Source organism: Eschrichtius robustus, chromosome 4 (genome assembly GCF_028021215.1).
Source record: "Eschrichtius robustus isolate mEscRob2 chromosome 4, mEscRob2.pri, whole genome shotgun sequence".
NCBI lineage: Eukaryota > Metazoa > Chordata > Mammalia > Artiodactyla > Eschrichtiidae > Eschrichtius > Eschrichtius robustus.
This window is the reverse complement of record NC_090827.1, coordinates 18,408,357-18,435,595: the sequence shown is the minus strand read 5'-3', so window position 1 is coordinate 18,435,595 and position 27,239 is coordinate 18,408,357. Positions and strand designations below refer to the sequence as shown.

Genomic DNA, 27,239 nt, shown 5'->3' with positions numbered 1-27,239 from the left:
GCGACTGCTCCCCACTAGCTATCTATTTTACATTTGGTAATGTATATATGTCCATATATACACTACCACTCTCTCACTTTGTCCCAGCTTACCCTTCCCCCTCCCCGTGTCCTCAAATGCATTCTCTAGTAGGTCTGCGTCTTTATTCTCATCTTGCCCCTAGGTTCTTCATGACCTTTTTTTTTTTTTTTTTTTTTAAGATTTCATATATATGTGTTAGCATACGGTATTTGTTTTTCTCTTTCTGACTTACTTCACTCTGTACGACAGACTCTAGGTCCATCCACCTCACTACAAATAACTCAATTTCTTTTCTTTTTATGGCTGAGTAATATTCCATTGTATACATGTGCCACATCTTCTTTATCCATTCATCTATCCATTCATCTGTCGATGGACAGATAGGTTGCTTCCATGTCCTGGCTATTGTAAATAGAGCTGCAATGAACATTGTGGTACATGACTCTTTTTGAATTATGGTTTTCTTAGGGTATAAGCCCAGTAGTGGGATTGCTGGGTCCTATGGTAGTTCTATTTGTAGTTTTTTAAGGAACCTCCATACTGTTCTCCATAGTGGCTGTATCACTTTACATTACCACCAACAGTGTATGAGGGTTCCCTTTTCTCCACACCCTCTCCAGCATTTATTGTTTGTAGATTTTTTGATGATGGCAATACTGACCGGTGTGAGATGATATCGCAGTGTAGTTTTAATTTGCATTTCTCTAAAGGTTAATGACGTTGAGTATTCGTTCATGTGTTTGTTGGCAATCTGTATATCTTCTTTGGAGAAATGTCTATTTAGGTCTTCTGCCCAGTTTTGGATTAGGTTGTTTGTTTTTTTGATATTGAGCTGCATGAGCTGCTTGTAAATTTTGGAGATTAATCCTTTGTCAGTTGCTTCATTTGCAAATATTTTCTCCCATTCTGAGGGTTGTCTTTTCATCTTGTTTATGGTTTCCTTTGCTGTGCAAAAGCTTTTAAGTTTCATTAGGTCCCATTTATTTATTTTTGTTTTTATTTCCATTGCTCTAGGAGCTGGGTCAAAAAGGATATTGCTGTGATTTATGTCATGGAGTGTTCTGCCTATGTTTTCCTCTAAGAGTTTTATAGTGCCTGGCCTTACAATTAGGTCTTTAATCCATTTTGAGTTTACTTTTGTGTATGGTGTTAGGGAATGCTCTAATTTCATTCTTTTGCATGTAGCTGTCCAGTTTTCCCAGCACCACTTATTGAAGAGAGTCTTTTCTCCATTGTATATCCTTGCCTCCTTTATCAAAGATAAGGTGACCATATGTGCATGGGTTTATCTCTGGGCTTTCTATCCTGTTCCATTGATCTCTATTTCTTTTTCTGTGCCAGTACCATACTGTCTTGATTACTGTAGATTTGTAGTATAGTCTTCAGTCCGGTAGCCTGATTCCTCCAGGTCCGTTTTTCTTTCTCAAGATTGCTTTGGCTCTTCAGGGTCTTTTGTGTTTCCATACAAATTGTGAAATTTTTTGTTCTAGTTCTGTGAAAAATGCCAGTGGTAGTCTGATAGGGATTGCATTGAATCTGTAGATTGCCTTGGGTAGTAGAGTCATTTTCACAATGTTGATTCTTCCAATCCAAGAACATGGTATGCATCTCCATCTATTTGTATCATCTTTAATTTCTTTCATCAGTGTCTTATAATTTTCTGCATACAGGTCTTTTGTCTCCTTAGGTAGGTTTATTCCTAGGTATTTTATTCTTTTTGTTGCAATGGTAAATGGGAGTGTTTTCTTCATTTCACTTTCAGATTTTTCATCATTAGTGTATAGGAATGCAAGAGATTTCTGTGCATTACTTTTGTATCCTGCTACTTTACCAAATTCATTGATTAGCTCTAGTAGTTTTCTGGTAGCATCTTTAGGATTTTCTATGTATAGTATCATGTCATCTGCAGTGACAGCTTTACTTCTTCTTTTCCGATTTGGATTCCTTTTATTTCTGTTTCTTCTCTGATTGCTGTGGCTAAAACTTCCAAAACTATGTTGAATAATAGTGGGCAACCTTGTCTTGTTCCTGATCTTAGTGGAAATGGTTTCCGTTTTTCACCATTGAGGATGATGTTGGCTGTGGGTTTGTCCTATATGGCCTTTATTATATTGAGGAAAGTTCCCTCTATGCCTACTTTCTGGAGGGTTTTTATCATAAATGGGTGTTGAATTTTGTCGAATGCTTTCTCTGCATCTATTGAGATGATCATATGATTTTTCTCCTTCAGTTTGTTAATATGGTGTATCACATTGATTGATTTGCGTATATTGAAGAATCCTTGCATTCCTGGGATAAACCCCACTTGATCATGGTGTATGATCCTTTTAATGTGCTGTTGGATTCTGTTTGCTAGTATTTTGTTGAGGATTTTTGCATCTATGTTCATCAGTGATATTGGTCTGTAGTTTTCTTTTTTTGTGACATCTTTGTCTGGTTTTGGTATCAGAGTGATGGTGGCCTCGTAGAATGAGTTTGGGAGTGTTCCCGCCTCTGCTGTATTTTGGAAGGGTTTGAGAAGGATAGGTGTTAGCTCTTCTCTAAATGTTTGATAGAATTCACCTGTGAAGCCATCTGGTCCTGGGCTTTTGTCTGTTGGAAGATTTTTAATCACAGTTTCAACTTCAGTGCTTGTGATTGGTCTGTTCATATTTTCTGTTTCTTCCTGGTTCAGTCTTGGAAGGTTGTGCATTTCTAAGAATTTGTCCATTTCTTCCAGGTTGTCCATTTTATTGGCATATAGTTGCTTGTAGTAATCTCTTATGATCCTTTGTATTTCTGCATTGTCAGTTGTTACTTCTCCTTTTTCATTTGTAATTCTGTTGATTTGAGTCTTCTCCCTTTTTTTCTTGATGAGTCTGGCTAATGGTTTATCAATTTTTTTTATCTTCTTAAAGAACCAGCTTTTAGTTTTATTGATCTTTGCTATCATTTCCTTCATTTCTTTTTCATTTATTTGTGATCTGATCTTTATGATTTCTTTCCTTCTGCTGACTTTGGGGTGTTTTTGTTGTTCTTTCTCTAATTTTTAGGTGTAAGGTTAGGTTGCTTATTTGAGATGTTTCCTGTTTCTTAAGGTAGGATTGTATTGCTATAAACTTCCCTCTTAGGACTGCTTTTGCTGCATCCCATAGCTTTTGGGTCATCGTGTTTTCATTGTCATTTGTTCCTAGGTATTTTTTGATTTCCTCTTTGATTTCTTCAGTGATCTCTTGGTTATTAAGTAGTGTATTGTTTAGCCTCCATGTGTTTGTATTTTTTACAGATTTTTTCCTGTAATTCATTTCTAATCTCATAGAGTTGTGGTCAGAAAAGATACTTGATACAATTTCAATTTTCTTAAATTTACCAAGGCTTGATTTGTGACCCAAGATATGATCTATCCTGGAGAATGTTCCATGGGCACTTGAGAAGAAAGTGTATTCTGTTGTTTGGGATGGAATAGCCTATAAATATCAATTATGTCCATCTTGTTTAATGTATCATTTAAAGCTTGTGTTTCCTTATTTATTTTCATTTAGGATGATCTGTCCATTGGTGAAAGTGGGTGTTAAGGTCCCCTACTATGATTGTGTTACTGTTGATTTACCCTTTTATGGCTGTTAGTATTTGCCTTATGTATTGAGGTGCTCCTGTGTTGGGTGCATAAATATTTACAATTGTTATAGCTTCCTCTTGGATCGATCCCTTGATCATTATGTAGTGTCCTTCTTTGTCTCTTGTAATAGTCTTTGTTTTAAAGTCTATTTTGTCTGATATGAGAATTGCTACTCCAGCTTTCTTTTGATTTCCATTTGCAAGGAATATCTTTTTCCATCCCCTCACTTTCAGTCTGTATGTGTCCCTAGGTCTGAAGTGGGTCTCTTGTAGACAGCATATATACAGGTCTTGTTTTTGTATTCATTCAGCCAGTCTATGTCTTTTGGTTGGAGCATTTAATCCATTTACATTTAAGTTAATTATCGATATGTATGTTCCTATTACCATTTTCCTAATTGTTTTGGGTTTGTTATTGAAGGTCTTTTCCTTCTCTTGTGTTCCCTACCTAGAGAAGTTCCTTTAGCATTTGTTGTAAAGCTGGTTTGGTGGTGCTGAATTCTCTTAACTTTTGCTTGTCTGTAAAGGTTTTAATAACTCCTTCAAATCTGAATGAGATCCTTGCTGGGTAGAGTAATCTTGCTTGTAGGTTTTTCACTTTCATCTCTTTAAATATGTCCTGCCACTCCCTTCTGACTTACAGAGTTTCTGCTGACAGATCAGCTGTTAACCTTATGGGGATACTCTTGCATGTTATTTGTTGTTTCTCCCTTGCTGATTTTAATACTTTTTCTTTGTATTTAATTTTTTATAGTTTGATTAATATGTGTCTTGGCATGTTTCTCCTTGGATTCATCCTATATGGGAATCTCTGTGCTTCCTGGACTTGATTAAATCTTTCCTTTCCCATATTAGGGAAGTTTTCAACTATAATCTCTTCAAATATTTTCTCAGTCCCTTTCTTTCTCTCTTCTTCTCTGGGACCCCTATAATTTGAATGTTGGTGCATTTAATATTGCCCCAAAGGTCTCTGAGACTGTCCTCAATTCTTTTCATTCTTTTTTCTTTATTCTGCTCTGCAGTAGTTATTTCCACTATTTTATCTTCCAGGTCACTTATCCGTTCTTCTGCCTCCGTTATTCTATTGATCCCTTCTAGATAATTTTTAATTTCATTTATTGTATTGTTCATGATTGCTTTTTTGCTCTTTAGTTCTTCTAGGTCCTTGTTAAACGTTTCCTCTATTTTCTCCATTCTATTTCCGAGATTTTGGATCATCTTTACTATCATTTTTCTGATTTCTTTTTCAGGTAGACTGCCTGTTTCCTCTTCATTTGTTACGCCTGGTGGGTTTTTACCTTGCTCCTTCATCTGCCGTGTGCTTCTTTGTCTTCTCATTTTGCTTAACTTACTGTGTCTTGGGTCTCCTTTTCGCAGGCTGCAGGTTCGTAGTTCCCATTGTTTTTTGTGTATGTCCCCACTGGCTAAATTTGGTTCAGTGGGTTGTGTAGGCTTCCTGGTGGAGGGGACTGGTGCCTGTGTTCTGGTGGATGAGGCTGGATCTTTTCTTTCTGGTCAGCAGGACCACCTCTGGTGGTGTGTTTTGGGGGTGTCTGTGACCTTATTATGATTTTAAGCAGCCTCTCTGCTAATGGGTGGGGTTGTGTTCCTGTCTTGCTCATTGTTTGGCCTAGGGTCTACAGCACTGTAGCTTGCTGGTCGTTGAGTGGAGGGGGGCTTGGCGTTGAGATGGAGATCTCTGAGAGATTTTCCCCGTTTGATATTATGTGGAGCTGGGAGGTCTCTGGTGGAGCAGTGTCCTGAACTCGGCTCTCCCACCTCAGAGGCACAGCCCTGATGCCTGGCTGGAGCACCAAGAGCCTGTCATCCACATGGCTCAGAATAAGAGGGAGAAAAAAAGAAAGAAAAAGATAAAATAAAATTTAAAAAGTTATTAAAATAAAAAACAAAAAAGAAGTATTAAAAAATTTTTTTTTAGTAATTAAAAAAAAAGAAAGAAAGAAAGAAGAGAACAACCAAACCAAAAAACAAATTCCCCAGTGATATCAAGTGCTGAAAACTATACTAAAAAAAAAAAAAAAATACGGACAGACAGAACCCGAGGATAAATGGTAAAGGCAAAGCTATACAGACAAAATCGCACACAGAAGCATATGCATACACACTCACAAAAAGAGAAAAAGGGAAAAAAAAATACATATCGTTTCTCCCAAAGTCCACCTCCTCAATTTGTGATGATTCATTTTCTGTTCAGGGATTCCACAGATGCAGGTACATCAAGTTGATTGTGGGGATTTAATCCGCTGCTCCTGAGGCTGGAGGGAGATATTTCCCTTTCTCTTCTTCGTTCACACAGCTCCTGGTATTCAGCTTTGGATTGGCCCTGCCTCTGAGTGTAGCTCACCTGAGGGTGTCTCTTCTTCACTCAGACAGGATGGGGCTAAAGGAGCAGCTGATTCAGGGGCTCTGGCTCACTGAGGCCGGTGGGAGGGAGGGGTACGGATGCGGGGCAAGCCTGCGGCGGCAGAGGCCAGGGTGATGTTGCACCAGCCCGAGGCGCGCCGTGCGTTCTCCCGGGGAAGTTGTCCCTGGATCACGGGACCCTGGCAGTGGCGGGCTGCACAGGCTCCCGGGAGGGGAGTTGTGGAGAGTGACCTGTGCTTGCACACAGGCTTCTTGGTGGTGGCAGCAGCAGCCTTAGCGTCTCATGCCCGTCTCTGGGGTCCGCGCTGATCGCCGCGGCTCGCGCCCGTCTCTGGAGCTCCTTTAAGCAGCGCTCTGAATCCCCTCTCCTCACGCACCAGGAAACAAAGAGTCAAGAAAAAGTCTCTTGCCTCTTCGGCAGCTCCAGACTTTTTCCCGGACTACCTCCCAGCTAGCCGTGGCGCACTAGCCCCCTTCAGGCTGTGTTCACGCCGCCAACCCCAGTCCTCTCCCTGGGATCCGACCGAAGCCCCAGCCTCAGCTCCCAGCCCTGCCTGCCCCGGCGGGGGAGCAGACAAGCCTCTCGGCCTGGTGAGTGCTGGTTGGCACCGATCCTCTGTGCGGGAATCTCTCCGCTTTGCCCTCTGCACCCCTGTTGCTGCGCTCTCTTCTGTGGCTCCGAAGCTTCCCCGCTCTGCCACCCGCAGTCTCCGCCCGCGAAGGGGCTCCTAGTGTGTGGAAACCTTTCCTCCTTCACGGCTCCCTCCCACTGGCGAAGGCCCATCCCTATTCTTTTGTCTCTGTTTTTTCTTTTTTCTTTTGCCCTACCCAGGTACGTGGGGAGTTTCTTGCCTTTTGGGACGTCTGAGGTCTTCTGCCAGCGTTCAGTAGGTGTTGTGTAGGAGTTGTTCCACATGTAGATATATTTCTGATGTATTTGTGGGGAGGAAGGCGATCTCCACGTCTTACTCTTCTGCCATCTTGAAGCTCCTCCCATGTCTTATAGTTTTCTGCATACAGGTCTTTTGTCTCCTTAGGTAGGTTTATTCCTGGGTATTTTATTCTTTTTGTCTCAATGGTAAATGGGAGTGTTTCCTTAATTTCACTTTCAGATTTTTCATCATTAGTGTATAGTATCTTGCAGGATTTTTTAAAGATTAAAGATAACAATGGAGTATTATCAAAGTATAGTGCCTTCCACACAGTGGTGCTCAGTAAATATAGGGAATTAAGGTTTCTTCATTTTATTTGTAAGAAGGATTACAGATAGGGAGAACTAAAAACATTATCTAAGAAATGTTAATTGCAGAAGTGAGTTTTGTAGACTAAGAGAAGCCTCTAAGCAAAAATAAAAACTTTTTGTGATATCTGAATGGATGGTAATAAAAAAATCTTAATTTTCCCCCCTCTTTACACCTTTTCTGCAATGTTATTGCATTATAGCTTGGATATAGGAGGAGGTAGCCTTAGAATTAGGCTACTTAGTTAAAATTGTACTAGAATAACTAGCAACAGTTAAATTAGATGTGAAGCTAAAGCATGTAGAAACAAATGAAAATCTTAAAATTAGACTTCTTTCTGTATCCTACCACATGAAACTCATTTGGTAATCATTATAATATCCTCAGTTTTAATATTTTTTATTTTGAGTTCTGTATTAAAATAATCAGTTTAAGTCCATGGCATAGTGTTAGGTGCTATATGCATGCTATTCCATTATGTGCAAATATCAGTTCTTGAAAAGTATCTTCTGTATTTGAAAGAGATACAGAAAGGACAAAAGTTATGGATGGTATTCATCAGTCATCTTTATAGTCCTATCCATTCAATTAATATTATCAAATTATGATAATATGTGTTAAAAGTGTGGTAAAGCTGATTTTTTCCTTCTTCTCAAATTTTCTACCACCACGACTCTTAGCCTTTGCCGGTATATTTTCTTTATATTTTATAGTTTTTGTAGAAAGAGATAGAAGGGCTTCTAGTTGTACAAGATGTATTGAATCCATGCTTATGTCATAGCTTCCTCCCTCTATTAGTTTGCTAGGACTGTCATAACTAAGTACCACAGACTGAGTGGCATAAAGAAAATAAATTTATTTTCTCAGAGTTCTGGAGGCTAGAGGTCTGAGATTAAGATGTTGGCAGTGACTTTTTTCTGAGGTCTCTCTCCTTGGTTTGTAAATGGCTGTCTTCATCCCATGGTCTTTCCTCTGTGCATGCACACATCTGTGCCCAAATTTCCTCTTTTCATAAAGACACCAGTCACACTAAATTAAGACCCATTCTAAAGACCTCATTTTAAATTAATGACCTCTTTAAAGGCCTTATCTCCAAATTCAGTTACATTCTGAGATACTGGGGTATTGACCATTTATAAGTATGGACTTTAAATGGGTTCTGATTAAAATGTACAAGCGTATAATATTTATTTATATATTTCTATATTTAATACACACATTTAATATACACATAAATTTGAGGCAGTCACAAAAATTTGAACTCTGAATAAAAATTCAGATGAATTAAATAACTGCTGATTTTTTTTAAGATAGAAAAATGGTTTTGTGGTTATGTTAAGAGTCCCTTATGTTTTAGAGATACATCCCGAAGTATTCATTGATGAAATTATATGATAGTTTAGACTTGCCTCTGCATCATTAGAGTGAGAATTGGGGAGGTTGGGAGAATTGGGGAGGCTGTGTTTCTTTATTGTGCATGAGAATCTTCTATGAGGATTAGAAAACACATATGGATGTGAGTTGAGGATTATTGACCTTGGGTGATGTGTATGTGGAAATTTCTTGTACTATTCTCTCCATTATTTTTTTGTTTTTAATTTTTCATAATTAAAAGTAAAGGCAGGAACGAAATGGAGAGCTTAAGTAAAAGCTTATATACAGAATGGGGAGAGCTTTCCAGGCAGCTTTCCCACTCACCTAAATTGTCAGCCAGACTTGAGGAAAGACTGACCTTTGGGGGCCTGATAATACAAAGGCTGAGTTGTGATTCCATCACAACATAATTAAGTACAATAGATTTCAAGTCACATCTGTTCTTTTCTTTTTTTTAAGATTTTTTTTTTTTTGATGTGGACCATTTTAAAAGTCTTTACTGAATTTCTTACAATATTGCTTCTGTTTTTATGTTTTGGTTTTTTGGCTGCAAGGCATATGGGACCTTAGCTCCCTGATCAGGGATCGAACATGGACCCCCTGCGTTGGAAGGCAAAGTCTTAACCACTGGACCACCAGGGAAGTCCCTCAGGTCACATCTATTCTTGTGTGAAATTTTCAATCAGATTTTTTTAGGGACTCACCCTTACGTCTGAATGAAGAGCAAGGGATCACCAGACAGACATTTGAGGAAACCCTCCAATGTGAAACACAAAAACAAACAAACAAAAAGCCAACATCAGTGAAACTCAAAGGAAACAGATAATAGAACAAAATTATAAATAATTAAAATTATAATTAATATCCACAGAAATGTGGAGGATAATGCATGTGTGAATAAAGAAGATTTAGAGAATAAGGAAGATAACTTGAAAATTAAAAATGTGATTACAGAATTTAAATGATAGAATGTGAGCTGAAAGAAATACTTGGCAGCCTGGTGTCACTATTGTCCTTATTGACGTGAAGGGGACTCTGAAACTCTAGGGAAAAATGGCAGTTATGGAACCAGTGGAAAGTGACTGTACCTGGATGAGGCCCAGCAGTGTGAGTTTTAAACTGTTTTAGGGCCTCAGTCCTGACTGCGCATTAGCATTAACCAGGAAGCTTTTAATTCCTGCACACCATCTGATCAAATGAATGATTATACCCTACTTTTTAAAGACAGGCCCATTTTTATTAGCTTGCACATGAAAAAATGCCATAAACAACATGCCTCAATAATCTTTAACTTCTGTTCCCAAGCTAGGATACTTTCAAGATCTGGGCCTTCTACCTTAAGATGGACGTGCTTAGCAAAAAAAGCTGTAGTAGTGACCCCTTTTTGGCTGAGCTGTGTTTCTTTATTGTGTGTGAGAATCTTCTGTGAGGCTTGGTCAAAGTGCAGATTCCTGGGCCCAACAAGGTTCTAATTCACCAGATCTCAGATGAGACACTGGGAGGCCATGTACTTAATAGGTTGGTATCAATGCAGGTGTTTTGTTGATCACAGTGTGGAAAAGCAGGATAAATATTACAGCATTTTCAGCCTGTGCCTAGGGTTTGGTCTTTGTAAAGTCTTTTAAAATCTTCTTTATATTGTCATAAACAGAGACCTGCCTTTCAGTGGTCACTGTCTCACAATCCTATTTTGGAGCTTATTTTTAATTGGCTTATTAAATCCTAAGTCTAACTTTTTAGAAGTAAGGACCTGATTTTACTGCTCTATTTTATTTTAGTGAAACAAAGTTCAGTAATATTAGGAACTTTATGGAAAAACAGAAGAAAAGGAATAGGAAGTGTTCACTGAAGGGGTCAAGATTTCATTTCGTCTTTTATGCAAAATAGTTCTCAAGACTAAGTATATTCACTTATCTCATTATTCACACTTAGTCTTTTCCCTATGCTCCATAGTAATGACCACTTAGACAGCTGTTGAAAACAGTAGGAAAGTAGTCCCTGTTTGTCAGTAGCTAATAATTTTTTATCATGCCTTCCTATACAGAGAGAAGATAGATATAGCATATCTGAAAAGTTCAAGAAAACAGATTACCGTCATATATTTGAATATTTATCCATATTTCTGTATTTGATACATATTTCATAGGTTTATATAAACACAGAATTATGCAGAAGTTTCTTTTCTTCTAAGTGTAACTATCTACAAGTTCATAGGTAAAAAACAATCTTACATGCATGACCAAAGTGAATCTTTTCTATCAGCTATCAAATAATTGCGTAAATTTGTTCATTTGAGACAACATAACATGGACTTTGCATAAATTTTTAGAATATAATTTATTTATAAGAAGAGGTATTTCTCTATAAGAATTTCTCCTAAAGAATTGTTCAAATTATTATTATTTTTTATTATAATGATAGGTATTTTACTATAATTAGAAATGGGTAATGCTCTTATTTGGGGGCACATTAGTTCCCAGAGGAACGTATCTCTAAAATCGTTATATGGTCAGTGAAAATGCAATGCATGCATTCATCCATTTTTCTAACAAGTATTTACTGAGCGCCTACTATGCCCCAGCTACTCTTCTATACTCTAAAGATACGGCAGCCAACAAAACAAAACAAAACAAAACAACAACTGCCCTCTTGGAGCTTATAACATAGCAGGAAATCATATTTTGGATAGTAAAAAAACAATAAGGTTGAAAAATAGGTAGGAGAGGGGACAGGAATTGTTTGGAGGAGGCAACGAAACTTTATGTTGGGTTGCCTGGAAATGACTCATTGAGAAGGTAACGTCGAGTAGTGAACTGACTGAATTGAAAGAGTGAGTCCTGGAGTTATCTAGGAGAACATTCCAAGCAAAGAGAATGTTAAGTGCAAAGGTTTTGAGGTGGATATATGACTGATCTTTTTGGGAAACAGAGTGGATGAGTGGAGAGAGTAGTAGGATAGGTGGTTAGAGTGGTAATAGTGTGTCTGGGGGTGATATTCATTTCATATTAAGGACCTTGGTTTTTTGCCAGAAGTGAGATTGGAAGCCATTGGTTGGGTTCGAGAAGGGGAGTGGTGCAATCTGACCAAGGGTTTTAACTGGATCCATCACTAGTTTCTGTGTTGGAAACAGACTGAAGATGGGCAATGGTGGAAGCAAGGGAGGCAGTTAGCAAGATTTCACAGTAATCTGGGTAAGAGATCGTGGCTTGGATCCGAGTATTTGTGGAGGTGGAGCGACATGGTTGGATTTGCCTATATTGTTACGATATAGGTGATAGGATTTGCTGATAGAATTTCATTATACATCCAAGTTATAAGCCAAGTATTTAATTCATAAATTAAGGAATAATTCTTTCAACTATAGAAAAGTAGGGGAGATATTATATGAAGCAGAAGATTTAAATCTATCTTTTTTATACTATGAAAGGTACTTTATCAAGGTAGTTAAAATATTTGATGATGACTAAATAGTACTTCTATATATATATTTACATTTTATTAGCAAGATAATTAAAACTCAATCCCAATGTTTACTGAATTAATTTTTATCTTTTGTAAAATATCTAGTTAAAAGCTTAATGTCTTACATCTAACATTTGTAGTTAAAATAAAATACATCCTAAAGCTTATTTGTTGGAAACAAAGCAGTCTACTGATTAACAGAAATTTGAAAAGACAGTAAAATATTTTTTAGAAACGAGCTGGTTGGATAAAGTTAAATGGAAGAAATATAGAAACTACTTTTATTCATTGTAGTGTCTAAATCACGTGAAGAACTAGATAATTTTTTTATGAGCTCTATCAGTAGGGGGCAGCAAAGTTTCAAGTAGTGTGTTTTCAGGTTCCTGGGAGGCTTTGCTAAGGAAAATTTCCTTTTTTTTGTTGTTCTTGTTGTTGCTGTTGCTCTTAAGAAGTTTGTTCTGGCTTGCTTTTTAATGAAGTGCTGTGGTAATGTCACTTAAAAGCCCTGTAGCTTTTGTTCAGATATTTAGCCAACTGTTCCCTTAGGCGCTGTAGATGCTTTCTTAATGAGCGTATGTATTTCTTTCTTTCTGTAATTTAGGGAGTACCAGGGCCAGGAAAATATGACATTAAAAGTCAATTTCAGAAGAATGAAAGTATGTCATCAAACGTAAATGATGCATCACCTGCTTTTCTTTCTCAATCCCGGGTAATGTTCTACAGTTATTTCATATTTAGTGTATAATAAGTATAATGCGATGCCAGCAACAAATCCAGTGGTGTTAGGGAGGTTATAAAAAGAGAAGTGGTATTTAAGCAAATTAGGAACAGATGCAGCCTGGGCAAATCATATTGTCAGAAATGTGGGTAAAAGGAAATGACTTAAGATTACAATATTAACAATAATATGCAGAGATGAATATTCAAATTGAAATTATTTATTAAACATTGTCTACTAAGCAAATTTGCTTATGTGGAAGTTCAGTTTAGCTTATAAGAGATTTTAGTCTGGGTTTTAAAATATACTTTACTAATGAATATATGAAGTGTTGACGTGTAATCTATGAGGACATGCATATCTTTTGGAGAAGGTTCTGAAGGCTCTCTGGAGCCTAGCCGTAAATTATATCTAAAACTGACACTGGGGCCTTTATTAGTGATGTGAGAGTCTATTTCACAGTAATCCTGTTCTCCAGGGTCTATATTGAGGGGACTTGAAGGTATCTAAGATATTCCTAAGGCAAGAACATTATAATACTAGCAAACCTTTATAATGTCGCAGTGGCCAGATCAAGTCGTTGTGATATTTTAACCAATTGTACTATGTAAAACTCTGATTATCTTATTTAACTTGGGAAGGTTATTAACCTTCAGATGACTACAGCGGGCTACTTTAGTTTCATTGTACTTAAGAGGCAACTCCTTGGAGACAGATAGATTGCAGGTATATTTTGGAGACACAGTTAACATGACTTTTTAATGGGTTAGATGTTGTGGTGAGAGACTAGGAAGAATCAAGAATGAACAGCAGGTTTCTGCCTTGAGCAACTTGATAGTACTTAAGGTACTACACAGAATGGATGTGAGGGAATGGGATATTGTGTGTGTGCCCTTGATTTTTAAAAATACCATTTTTACAACTAGAACTCTCAGTTTTTATGCTATTCCTGTTCATCTGATATATAGTCCTAATGTGACATTACTTGGCACCAATTATAATATTTTAAATATATTTTCAGAAATGAAAAAGAATATGATATCAATTTTGCTTAAGAGAACCATGAGGAAAAGAATCATGGTTCTGGGGTGAAAGATATGGAGGAGTTAAAACCAATAGGACTGCCTGCTAGGGGTAGTGTTAGTGTTTAGCTGAATATGAATAGATTTATTAATGATTATGATTGAAAAAGCAATGATGAAATTAACAAGGTGGACTTAGAACACAATTTTTGGTTTATAAGATTAAAGACATGTTATGTTATTGGGATACTTATTTTAGTCTTGACTTAAGGAGTTGTCTGGTATTTTATTTAAATGCATTGAATTTTCTTATGTCTTCAACTATTAATTTTTAAAACATAAGATCTCCTATATAATAATGGTTCTCAACTCTTGCTGCATATTAGAATATTTTGGGAAATTTTAATACATTCTGATACCCAGTTGCTTTCTTTCCTGTCTCCCAGAGATTGATTCAGCTGGTCCAGAATAGGACCCAGCAACCAGTACTTTTTTTAACTCCTCAAGTAATTCTGTATGCAGCCAGGGTTGCATACCATTTAAAAACATTGACTCAGCATTTAAATAATGAGATAGTATTTAAGAAGGCTTTGGAAATGTTCCTACATGAAAGGAGGCTAAAAGCAATATCTGAGCCTAGACTAGGTTATGTATTAGAGGGGAAAAATGCATTAGAGGTATATATAATTAGATCAACTGACAGATTTGGAATATGAATGGTACATTAGATAAAAGTCTTATATCATTGATACATTTAAGAAAATACATGTAAGAAAATATCCCTATTTTTAATAAATACACACTAGAGTATTTAGGGATAAAGGGCCACAACACACGTAACTTTCCATTAAATGGTTCTATATATATGCGTGCTGTGTGTGTGTGTGTGTGTGTGTGTGTGTGTGTGTAGAGAGAGACAGAGAGAGGCAGGAATGGACATACAAACAGACAGAAAGACAGAAATAGAGTGGGCAAATGAAAAAAGTGAATGGCATAACATGTTAACAGGTGCATCTGGGTAATCATTGCACAGGTATTTTCTGCATTATTTTTATTCATAAATTTGAATGTTCCAATTTTTAAATTAATTCTAAATAAAAAAGTTAAAAAAATAGATTATTCAACGCTATATTTCATAAGATTTCATAATTTACATATAGATACATGCATATTTAATATCAATCAGTTAAATATTATAAATTTATAAGTAAGCTTATTATAAGTTTATAAAATAATAACTTTAATATTATAAGTTAAAGTGGATTTATATACCACTTGAATCTAAGATTTTTTTCTTAAGGTAGCTAATGGTATTGTTGAGTTAATTGAATATATATGTTGAGGAACTTTGTCAATTTGTGTAATTTTATTACATAGAAGAAACCATGTTACATCATGTAGTTTTTCTTTATTATTTTAACTTGCAGAATATTTTACATGTGAAGATTGTCCACACACTATCATCTGAATCTCATATTGAGATGATTTCCTTTGAAAAGTCTTTCTGGCTTAGTGAAGTACATAATGCATTACTGTATTAATATATAGATGATTTTTCTAAAAGTATATATTTTATGTTTTGATAGATATAAGATCTTAACTCATCTACATTTTCTTCACTCCATTAAGAAATAAACTCCAGATGTTATATTACTAAGAAAGCAGCTTTTAACTCACAAAATATCAAAACGTACCATAGTTTCTCACTGGCATATTTTCTTATTCTTCACTAGAGGTTTGTCCCTATGAAATCAATCACCCCAGCTCCTGGTGCATATAATGAATCTCGAACTGCTTTCAAGCCCTTGAAGAAAACACCAGGACTGAAAAATACCTCATTTGGTCAAAGTGCTGCTCGATTCACACAAGACTCTAGGACAGAGAAAATGCCAGGTTAGCCATGAATTCATATGTATCTACTCTTTAGCTTTATGCAACTTAATATTCTTAAAATGGATGCACCAGAAAGTACAATTTTCTGTTCTATGGGTGGTGTTGTCATTTTAAGTCAACATTTTTTTAAGCATTGGCTCTACACTAAACACAGATAGATAAAATAATGTACAGTTTTAGTAAGATTTTAATTTAACTTGTCACATCTCTTAGTTGTAATTTTCTATTGTTTTCCTTTTTTCAATAAATTTCCTAATTTTCCCTTGGTGGGTGAACATATATGTTAATTTTGTGGTCACTGCCAGTAATATAACTTATGATATTCAGTTTTGTTAAAATTTTATTTTGGGGATGTCCAATCACATGTTCTAGTATTCTCAGTGGGTATTCTAGTATACAGTGGGTAATCTAAAACTATAACACAAAAATAACATATAATGACTAACAGATAGGTTGTTTGCTGATGTATAACAAACTCAGTGGCTTAAAAAAACAGACTTTTTCTATCATATCCCATTAATCTGTGGGACTGCTACAAGGCAGAGTTCAGATGGGACTGTTATTCAGAGTGCATGCATAGCTCAAGCATTGCTGCCCCAGGGTAGTTGGTCTTTTCACATGGTAGCTCAGGGCTCCATGAGACCTGGCAGGAAGCTGCAAGGCTTCTTATGACCTACCCTCAGAAATTCCAGGACTTCACTTTCTGTTAGTCAATCAAGTGGCACAGGGTAGCCTATATTGAAAAGAAGGACATGAAACTTCATCTTTCAATGACAGGGGTAGCAAGGAACTTGTGGCCATCTTTAATCTGCTATAGATTACCCTCTGGCTACAAAATATTTTCGTTTTTCCTACATGCCTTCTCAAGGCCTCCAAAGTCTCAGGCAAGTATGGTCTAATCTTAAAGACCAGGATCTTGTTATCTAAGTCAGGTGTAGGTGCAGGTGGGGATTCTTGGGTGTGGTACTTCAGATCATCTTGTATATCTCTCTTCGCTATCAGAAGAGCTGTGAACTACAGATACAAGTTATCTCCTCCATATATTCAACACATAGTGGTGGGAGAGAGATAGGATAATAATACTAGAAACTCCTATTCAAAAAAGAGAGAAAACTGGAGGCCCACAGTATTACCAAATCAAACTTGGGTCCACTTGCCCGTGTGCAGTAAAAGCCAATCTACTGACACGGGGTTGTGGTGAAGGAAAGTGAAACATTTACTGCAGGGCACCAAGCAAGGAGTCCGGGTACCTAGTGCTCAAAAGGCCCAAACTCCCCAGTGGCTTTCAGGGAAAGGTTTTTAAAGACAGGGTGAGGGAGGGGAATTGTGGGGTGCGTGATCAGCTCATGGACATTCTTCTGATGGGTTAGTTGTGAGGTAATCGGGAGTCAACATCATCAACCTTCTGTTTCCAACCGATCTGGGGTCTACCTGTTTGTGGGCAGCATACAGTTAACTTCTTCCGCCTGGTGGAGGTTTCAGTATCTGCAAAACAGCTCAAAGGACATGGCTCAGAATGTTATCTATAGCCTTTGAGGAGGAACTAAAAGTGCTTGACTTTGTTTAATGGCTAAAGTATTATTATTTTGTCTTGCTTGACTGTTTTCCTTTCTTTCTGCATTTTCTCCCTTCTCTGATTAAATTTATTCTTTGGAACTTGGGAAAGGCCTAGGAGGCTAGTTTTCTACAGATAAGAGACAGGCAGAGGGCATTGGGTGAGGGTATCTGTCCTGAGAAGGCCCCATGGGGTCCTGCTCAGTGACAATAGAAGTCACAGGCCTATAGCAATTCTGAAGTTCAAGCAGGCACATGTTGCCATTTTCTTAGTTAGGGCTCAGTTGGGCTTCCTGGGAGTAAGATTTCCTGGGGTGCTTTGTTTTACCTTTTAGGCTCTTGGTTTCATCCTTTGAAACATCCTTCCTTGTCTATAAGAAATAGGCTGTGCTTTCAACTTTCTCAGCCTGCTTCCTGCCCAGGGAGATCCGGGGTCTATGAGCCACTTTTCATTTTGTACTGTTGTTGTTTGTTTCATTCCAAGTTGGTTCATTCCTTATTAAAACTTTGTAGGTTTATTATTGTATTAATTTATAATCAAATACACTGGACAAAAGCCAAGCTCACATGTACTTCTTAGAAAAACCTTTGTCTCCTTTGGGTCACCTTTAGTGTTGCTGTGTTTCCGTACTCTTAGATTCTTAGGAGCACTATTGTTTTAGCTTAGAGGGTCTATGACATATGGCCTTAAAATTCCTAGATGTTCTTTTCTTTAACTGAGAGATTCTATGAGATACCATCTTAAATCTTTTTGAGGTCTTAACAAAGGTCTTACAGCTAAACCCTAGATTTGGTCTCAGGGCGTTTCTTGCTTTGAGAGCTTTTTGCTGTGTGGAGAGACTGGGGATGAAAAACAATTTTACTTTCAAACTCAGAAAATATTGGTTTTGTTTTATTTCCTATAAATTCTGCTTGAAAACTGAGCAGTTTTAGCTTATCTCTTTCTAACTATACCTTCTCACACACAGCTAAAAGCAACTAGTTGGCACTTTTGATATTTAGCCTTGAAATTTCCTTAGCTAGAATCCACTATTTTATTAGGTGTTTTCTTCACTATCCCAAGTATTAGTTTTGCCAAAATTTCTGCCATTACAGAATACAAATTATCTTTTCTCCAACCTCCATAACATTTTTATCACTCTCTTTAAGCCATTACCAACTGTATCCTCAAGGCCATTTCTCTAAGTCTTGAGTTGTTTCAGCTTCTGGCCCATTGCCTGATCCCAAACCATTGCTCCAAGTTTTGACGCAGTAATTTTTCCTTATAGTAATGCTGTACTCATGGTATAAAATTATTTACTATTTATGCCATTGAGAGGTTGAGTATTATTCTTCTACATCTTCAATCTTGGCTAGTCTGGTGGCTTTCTTCTCCAATAGCATGCAGTGGAAGTGATATTCTAGCACTTCTCAGGCAAAGTCATAAGCTTAACAGCATATACCTGGGCCTATAGAAACAATTGATTTTGGAGACCTGAGCTTCTAGATAGAAATCTGACTAGTCTAAGACTGCCATTCTGGAGAGGTCTTATATAGGTGCTAGGCACTACCCTAGATGAGCCTAACTCAGTAGTGTTTATCATGAATCTGAAATACAAATTATTTCAAAATATCGATTTATTGAGTGACCCAACTGCCTTAAGTTTGGGCCTTGTTTTCAATTTGATGGTCTAATGTATCACAAATAAAGTTTTATAAATTCCCCAAAGGTTATTTTATTTTTAAAGGATAAAGTTTAATTATGATGACCTCTAAAATCTAATCCTGATCTTACATATTTTAAGAATCAGTGAGAATGGCCTTCGTGTGTTTTCTTTTTCCCATGTAGATATTAGTGTACAGTAATGACTTAGACTCACAAATCAGTCATAGAACAGATTCAACCACCTAATATATGGCTCAGAGCTGTGGCAGGTTACTGTTCGAAGGCATCCTAAACTGTCTAACTCTGGGGTTCCTGGGCATTTCTACACTTAATAACTGGAAAATGAACATAAAAATCCTCTAATGTAAGTGAATTATAATGATCAGGGTGGCTTTTCAAATCAGAACGTAACAAGGTAGTACCTGAAATGCAAACACCTGGAGGTCCCTATATTTAAGTACTTAAGCTCACTTGTCACATGTTATGTTGTCCTCTCACTCCAGAAGAGAGGCAAATCTAAGATATTTGTATTTTAAGTCCCTTAAATGGTGGCCCAAATAGTTTTCATTATGCTCTCTATTTATATTTTTCCCAAGCATTATCAGTGGAGGAATGTTGGAAGACGTCAGAAGTAAGATGTATTGGCATTTAGGTTTTCTGAGGGTTGTCATGACAGACTTTTGGGGAATAGACTTTAGAACTAGAATATTTGAAAAACTGGGAAGAGTTTGTGGGCAGCTTCTTTGAGAAAAAATCTTACACGTATCAGGAGTACAGAGGATTTGACTGCGTAGAATGACTTGATCACTTTTAAACCAGAAGGAACCTAAAGTATCATCTAGCCTCATGCCCATTTGTTTGTTTCCTGCCTACAATGAGAAAGGAGATTGCACCAGAATGTAAATCCACACAATGCTTCCTTCATGGAGAAAGACTAGTTATAAAACGTTTAGGGAGTCAATTTACATTTAGTTGTAAGCTCCTTTTATTGTAGATTGTTCTTGGACGGGCAGCAGTTCACAGATCACATTTTGAGTAGCACTGATCTAGTCAATTCCTATTATCTTCAGGCAGGAACTTGAAGCCCAGAAAAACAAATGAGATTTAAGTGATGGTTCATACCTATTTAGTTGCAGATCTAATTTAGTAGATTCCAGATAACATGAGTACAACCAAATCAGGTGTTCTTTCAAGTATTTGGTATTGCATTTTATGAATATTGCTGCTCACTGGAACTGATTTCTTGAAAATACTGAATTATAAAACATATACAAATATTTGTTTCAAATATTTGAATGTCTTGATAAAAACTTTTATCAATGGCAAAGAAAGTTGTTTGTATTATTTTGAATGAAAAAAAAGAAATGTTATTCACTCAGATTGTCACTGTAGAAAATATTCCTGGTTATAAATGTACACTAAAGGGTAAAAGGCAAAAATTAAAATAACTAAATACTATGATAGGAAGATTGGGTGATAGGTGATTTTTTTCTGTTCCAAATTGATTTTTAATGTTGTTACATCAAGATTTCAATACTTTTTGGCATCAAGAATTTCCCTCCTGCCCTCCTCCCTCCCTCCCTTCCTTCCTTCCTTCCTTCCTTCTTTACTGAGTATAATTTACACAATAAAAATAATTCATTTTAAGTGTACATTTTGATGAGTGTTGGTAAATGTACATAGTCAGGTAATCACCACTATATAATCAAGTTTTAGAACACTTCCATCACTCTTAAAACGTTCTCTTAGGACTTCCCTGGTGGTGCAGTGGTAAAGAATCCACCTGCCAATGCAGGGGACACGGGTTTGAGCCCTGGTCCAGGAAGATCCCACATGCCGCGGAGCAACTAAGCCCTTGCGCCACAACTACTGAGCCTGCGCTCTAGAGCCCATGAGCCACAACTACTGAGCTTGCGTGCCACAACTACTGAAGCCCCCGTGCCTAGAGCCTGTGCTCTGTGCCAAGAGAAGCCACCGCGATGAGAAGCCCATGCACTGCAACGAAGAGTAGCTCCCGCTCACCACAACTAGAGAAAGCCTGCAAGCGGCAGCGAAGACCCAACACAGCCAAAAATAAAAATAAATAAATAAATAAATATATTTAAAAAATAAATAGAATAAAATAAAATGTCATTGCCATACCCAAGGTCATCTAGGTTTCAAAAAAAAAAAAAGTTCCTCACGTCCTTTTGCAGTTAATCTGTACCCCCACTCTTGGCCCTAAGTAACTGTTAGTGTTTCTATGATTTTGCATTTTCTGGAATTTTACATAAATGGAATTACACATTATTTAGGATTTTGTGTTTGTCGTCTTTCACTTAGCATGATGTTTTTGAGGTTCATTCATATTGTTGCATTTATTTTTTCTTTTTATTATTGAGTATTATTCCATTGTTTGGGTGTAGCACATTTTGTTTATCTGTTCACCAGCTAATGGACATTTGGGTTGTTTTTATTTCTCTTGGGGAAATAACTAGGAGTAGGATTTCTGGGTCATATGGTAAGTATATGTTTAACTTTATAAGAATTTGACAAATTGTTTTTCAGAATGGCAAAGGACTTTGCATTCCTGCCAGCAATATATGAGAATTCTTTCTAAAAAATTACTTAATTTATAGTTACTCAGTTTATAAATAAGATATGGTGTATATATACAATGGAATACTACTCAGCCATAAAAAACCATGAAGTTTTGCCATTTGCAGCAATATGGATGGACTTTGAGGGTATTTTGCTAAGTGAAATAAGTCAAACAGAGAAAGACAAATTGTATGATATCACTTATATATGGAATCTACAAAATACAACAAACTAGTGAATAAACAAAAAAGAAGCAGACTCACAGATATAGAGAACAAACTAGTGGTTACCAGTGAGGAGAGGGAAGGCGGGAGGAGCAATACAAGGGCGGGGAAAAGTAAAAGGGTTATTATGGGATTATATGAAATCATTGTGTGTGAAACTTTTGAAAATTGTAAAGCACTATAGAAGTTAAAGAATCTTTCATTCAATAAATAAAGTAAAATAAATAATAAAGTTACTCAGTTTAAAAGAATTAAAAGTGTGCTTATTCTTACATATGATATTCTTCATAATTCTAGGTCCTGGGTTTTATAATATCCAAAACAATACTTTAATTGACAACTTTAGCAATACCTGCTTGAAGAAACAAAAGAAAAGTGCATTTGGTTCTTGTGTTCCTCGGACTCTCTTCCTGGTTCAGAAAGAAGTTTTTCCTACTCCTGGGCCTGCTGGCTATAAGGTAATATGTGGATACCAAAATTATTGATATCTATTACCAAGAATTTAGGGTTTACAGGATTACATGTGATACATATACCTCATTATATAAGCCATACTATTATTATTGAAATTATTTACATATGGTCATTTATGGCATAAGAACAAAAGTTAATTTGGTTCACAACTATGTTTGTAATTTCTTTTTTAAAAGTAGATCTTATTCTTTATCTCTTTGGAGATCTCATATGTAGTTCTTTAAATATTTATCTTCATTTTATGATTGGACCACTATATTCTGAAAGTAAATTTAGGCTTCCTTTAAATTAGGGCTTCTTTAAATGCTCTCTGTAGTTTTATAATTTTTATGTTGATGTCTTACACATCTTTATTAGATTTATTCCTCAGTATTTGATGTTTTTTAATGCTATCAAAATGTTATCTTTTAAATATTTTCATTGTTTAGCTTTCTGTTATTGGTGTAAAGAAATATAATAGTCTTTATTAAAGATTTACTTTACCAATGATTCATACTTCTTGCTAAATTAAATGATTAATCCTACTAATTTATTATTAGTTTTAAAAAAAATTTCCTCAAGTGCTTTTATGCCATCCGTGAATGGCAGTTTCTTTTTTTCTCCATTAGTTTCATCTTTTATATATATATTTTTTGGCTTACTGAATTTGTGCCTCCCAGAACAAGGCTCAAGAATGTTCATAGGAATTAAAAAATATCCAGAACCCAACAAGGTAAAATTCACAGAGTGTAGCATTCAATAAAAAAAAAATTACTAGGTATGCAAAGGAGCAGGAAAGTATCAATAGAAAGAGGCCCAGAAGTTATACAGATGACAAAATTAGTGGAAAGTACATTAAACAGTTATTATAACTATATTCTATATGTTCAAGAAGGTGGAAGAAACATTGAGCATATTAAGTAGAGCAATAGCACAAATAGAAAGGCACAAATTAAAGTTCTAGAGATGGCAAGTATTGATATAATATATGAAAAAATGTACACTAGTTAGCAGCAGATTAGTTAATTCAGACTAAAAAATTAGTTAACCTCAAGACAGTAGTAGAAAATGTTAATATCTCAAATGAAGTACAGTGAGAAAAAAAGACAAAAAAAGAATAAAATATCAGTGAACTATGGGACAGTTTGAGGTGGCTTAAATGTGTAACTGGAATCCTTGAAGGGAAAGAAAGAGTGAGGGTACACAAAAAATAATTTTAAGAAATAAGGCTGAAAATTTCCAAACTTCGATGAGAACTAGAACCACATATCCATGAAGCTCAACAGATCCATAGCACAAAAGACATCAAGGAAACTATGCCAAGGCAAATTATAATCAAATTGAATAAAATGGTAAAAAAGAAAAATAATTCTTAAAAGCAGCCAGAGGAAATATATACATGACATTAAGAGGGATGAAGTTAAAAATGACAGTACCTTTCATGTTGGAAGTGATGCAAGTCAGAAGATAGCAGTGCAACATCTTTAAAGTATTGAAAGAAAACAATTGCCAACCTATAATTCTACTGCAGGCTCAAGTATCTTTCAAAAATGAAAACAGAATGAAAAGCTTTTCTAAAAACTTCCATTTATAAAATGAGTAAGTCTTGGGGATGTAATGTACAGCATGGTGACTATAGTTAATAATACTGTATTGAATATTTGAAAGATGCTAAGAGAGTAAATCTAAAAAGTTCTCATCGCAAGAAAAAAATCTTTGTGGTGATGGGTGTTAACCTGACATTGTGGTAATCATTTTGTGATATGTATAAGTATCGAATCATTATGTTGCATACCTGAAACTAATATAATGTTGTATGTCAATTCTACCTCCGTAAAAAAGAAGACCTTTTCGTATATATAAAAGCTGAAATATTTATCTGCAAAAGACCTACAGTGTAAGAAATGTTAAGGGAAGTCCTCCAGGCAGAGAAAAATGTTACCAGATGGAATCTGGATCTGTATAAAGTAATGCAGAGTATCAGAGATAACCATGTGGGTAAATATAAAAGGGTTTGTTTGATTTCTCATTTCATTGAGAGCCAAACATTTTACATGTATTTGATTTGCTGACAATTTACCTTTACAGAAAGTAGTGGAAGCCAAGAGAGGAACTCCTATTCTGTTATCTTAAAGCTTAGAATTGTCAAAGAAGAGATTCTGGACATTGTTAGACACATACAAGAATGTAGAAAATCCCTATTTCAAAATGATCAGCAGAAAACAAGAAATATTCCTGAGATCAGAGATTATATGAGTAAGCAGGTTACTCATATAGTTATTATAGCCTAACAGGTTGACAGGAAGCCACTCTCATGAGTAAAATTCTGACAATGCAGTTGGCTACACATTAAACCTTTTAGAGTTCAGATTTTAGAAGGACATCTTAATGTTTGTGTATATAATTGTTCATTCTTTCTCATTCCTGAAGAATTTGAGGAAGCTTAAGAGAATGCATATATAGAAAAGTTAAAGTAGCTAACAATTCGGGTGGAAAATATAGAAAGAATAGATAGGTAGATAATCTATAGAGAGAATAGAAACAGATGTTAAACACTGGGGAAGTTTGAACATAGCTGTCAGATCATAAAAGGGCATGTACAAAACATTGGAAATGTGTCCATACTATAGTACACACTTGGGAAGTAATGACTGAATAAATGAATACAAGAGAGAGGCATAGAAGTATAATCTAGGAAGTTTAAAGAAAAGAACAATTTATTATAAAAAATGCTAAAGAAAATTAAAATGACTTTGTATAAGTTTGGTTTGGCAAAAGAATTGCTAAGAAGATACAAGAATCCTGTAGGGGTGGGGTAGATGATATAGGGATAGCAGAGCCACTGAATTACTAAACTGGATTGGACTCTTCTATCACAGAAAATGATTTTCAACCCAGAAAGTGTGGAACACACATGCTTTATAGGAAATTGAACACTAATATACCTATGGTGGTAATGTAAGAGTACCCTAGTACTTAAAAAAATTTTTTTAATGAAATGCTTCACAAATTTGCATGTCATCCTTGCACAGGATGATAATATCTGTATTGTTCCAACTTTAGTATATTTGCTATTAAAGTAAGCACCCTAGTGCTTTAAATTAGTTAAAAACTTTAGCTGTAGCTGAAATACATCTCATTGTAATGAAAGAACAGCTGTGAAATCATTATCAGTAATCTTTTAGTAATGCTGCAGATTTATACGCATATCAGAAAAATGGAAACGAATAAAAGTTTTTCTTATTTAAACAAAAATTATTAAAATTTCACGAAGTGAGATTTTCATAAATTCTTGCAAAATTTTAAATTGTTGTTAGTAAAGTTGCAGGATATAATTAACATTCAAAAATCAGTGGCATTTTTACACACTAACAACAACTGTCCAAAAAAGAAATTAAGGAAACAATCCCATTTACAATAGAATGAAAAATACTTAGTAATAAATTTAACCAAGGAAGAGAAAGGTCTGTACACTTGACAGCTATAAAACATTGATTAAAAAAAAAATTGAAGAAGACACAAATAAATGGCAAGATAGCCCATGTTCATGGATTGGAAAAATTAATATTGTGAAAATGTCCATACTACCCAAATGATATACAGATTCAGTGCAATCTCTATCCAAATTCCAATGGCATTTTTCACAGAAATAGAAAAAAATTCTAAAATTTATATGGAACCATAAAAGATCTCAAATAGCCAAAGCAATCTTGAGCAAAAAGAACAGGAGGCCTCACACTACCTGATTTTAAAATACACTACAAAGCTATAATAATAAAAACAGTTTTGTACTGGCATAAAAACAGACATACAGACCATTGGAACAGAATAGAGAGCCTCAGAAATACATCTATATATTTTCTTCCAAGAACACTCGATGAGGAAAAGACAGTCTCTTCAATAAACTGTGCTGGGAAAACTGGATATCCACATGCAGAAGAATGAAACTGGACTTTTATCACACACCATATAAAAAAATCAAGCCAAGATTAATTAGAGACTTAAATGTAAGACCTGAAACTGTAAAACGATTAGAAGAAAACACGGGGAAAAAGCTTTTTGACGCTTATCTAGACAATAATTTCTTTACATATGACCCCAAAAGCACAACCAACAAAAGCAGAAATAAACAAATTGGATTGCATCAAAATATAATAAAAAGCTTCTGTACAGTAAAGGAAACAGTCAACAGAGTGAATGGGAAAAGAATATTTACAAACCATGCATCTGATAAGGCATTACTATCCAAAATATATAAGAAACTCAAACAGCTCAATAGCAAGAAAACTAATAGTTTGATTTAAAAATGGACAAAGGATGTGAATGGACATTTCTTAAAAGAAGACATACAAATGGCCAACAGGTATATGAGAAAATGCTTGACATCACTAATCACCAGGGAAATGCAAATAAAAATCGCAGTGCCATATCATCTCACATCTGTTAGAATGGGCATTCTCAGACAAGAGATAAGTGTTGGTGAGGATATGGAGAAAAGGAAACCCTTGTGCACTGTTGGTGGGAATGTAAATTGGTACAGCCATTGTGGAAAACAGTATGGAGATTCCTCAAAAAACTAAAAATAGAACTACCATATGATCCAGCAATCTGACTTGTGATTATATATCTAAAGGAAATGAAGTCAGTATATTGAAGAGATATCTGCTGTTCCATGTTCATTGCAGCATTATTCACAATGGCTGACATGTGAATCAGTGCATGTGTCTATAGAAAGATGAATGGATAAAGAAGGTGTGTGTGTGTGTACACACACACACACACGCCACATACACGGGAATACTATTCAGCCTTAAAAAAGAAGGAAATCCTGCCATTTGCAACAACAGGGATGAAGAACATTTTGCTAAATCAAATAATGAAATAAGCAAAATGCAGAAAGACAAATACTGCATGCTCTCATTTATATATGGAATCTAAAAAAATAGAACTCATAGAAGCAGAGTAGAATGATGGTTGTCAAGGGCTGAGGGGTGAAGGAAATGGGGACATGTTGGTCAAAGGATACAAAGTTTCAATGCAGGATGAATAAGTTCTGGTGATCTAATATAT

General features: G+C 35.8%; 1 protein-coding gene and 1 non-coding gene across 5 annotated transcripts in view; one reads left to right on the top strand and one right to left on the bottom strand.

The window, feature by feature from the left end:
- STPG2 (sperm tail PG-rich repeat containing 2) overlaps positions 1-27,239 on the top strand; it is a 624,720-nt gene that overhangs the window by 101,448 nt on the left and 496,033 nt on the right. For 3 of the 4 annotated variants that reach the window (XM_068542060.1, XM_068542061.1, XM_068542063.1), the window contains exons 7-9: positions 12,682-12,789; positions 15,554-15,713; positions 22,014-22,174. In XM_068542060.1, coding sequence (XP_068398161.1) covers positions 12,682-12,789; positions 15,554-15,713; positions 22,014-22,174 — 429 coding nt within the window. The remainder of the gene's footprint in view (positions 1-12,681; positions 12,790-15,553; positions 15,714-22,013; positions 22,175-27,239) is intronic. The other variant, XM_068542062.1, reaches the window with a different exon arrangement.
- Positions 25,150-25,252, bottom strand: LOC137764468 (U6 spliceosomal RNA). The gene has a single exon (XR_011073976.1). It is a non-coding gene; the product is annotated as a U6 spliceosomal RNA (small nuclear RNA).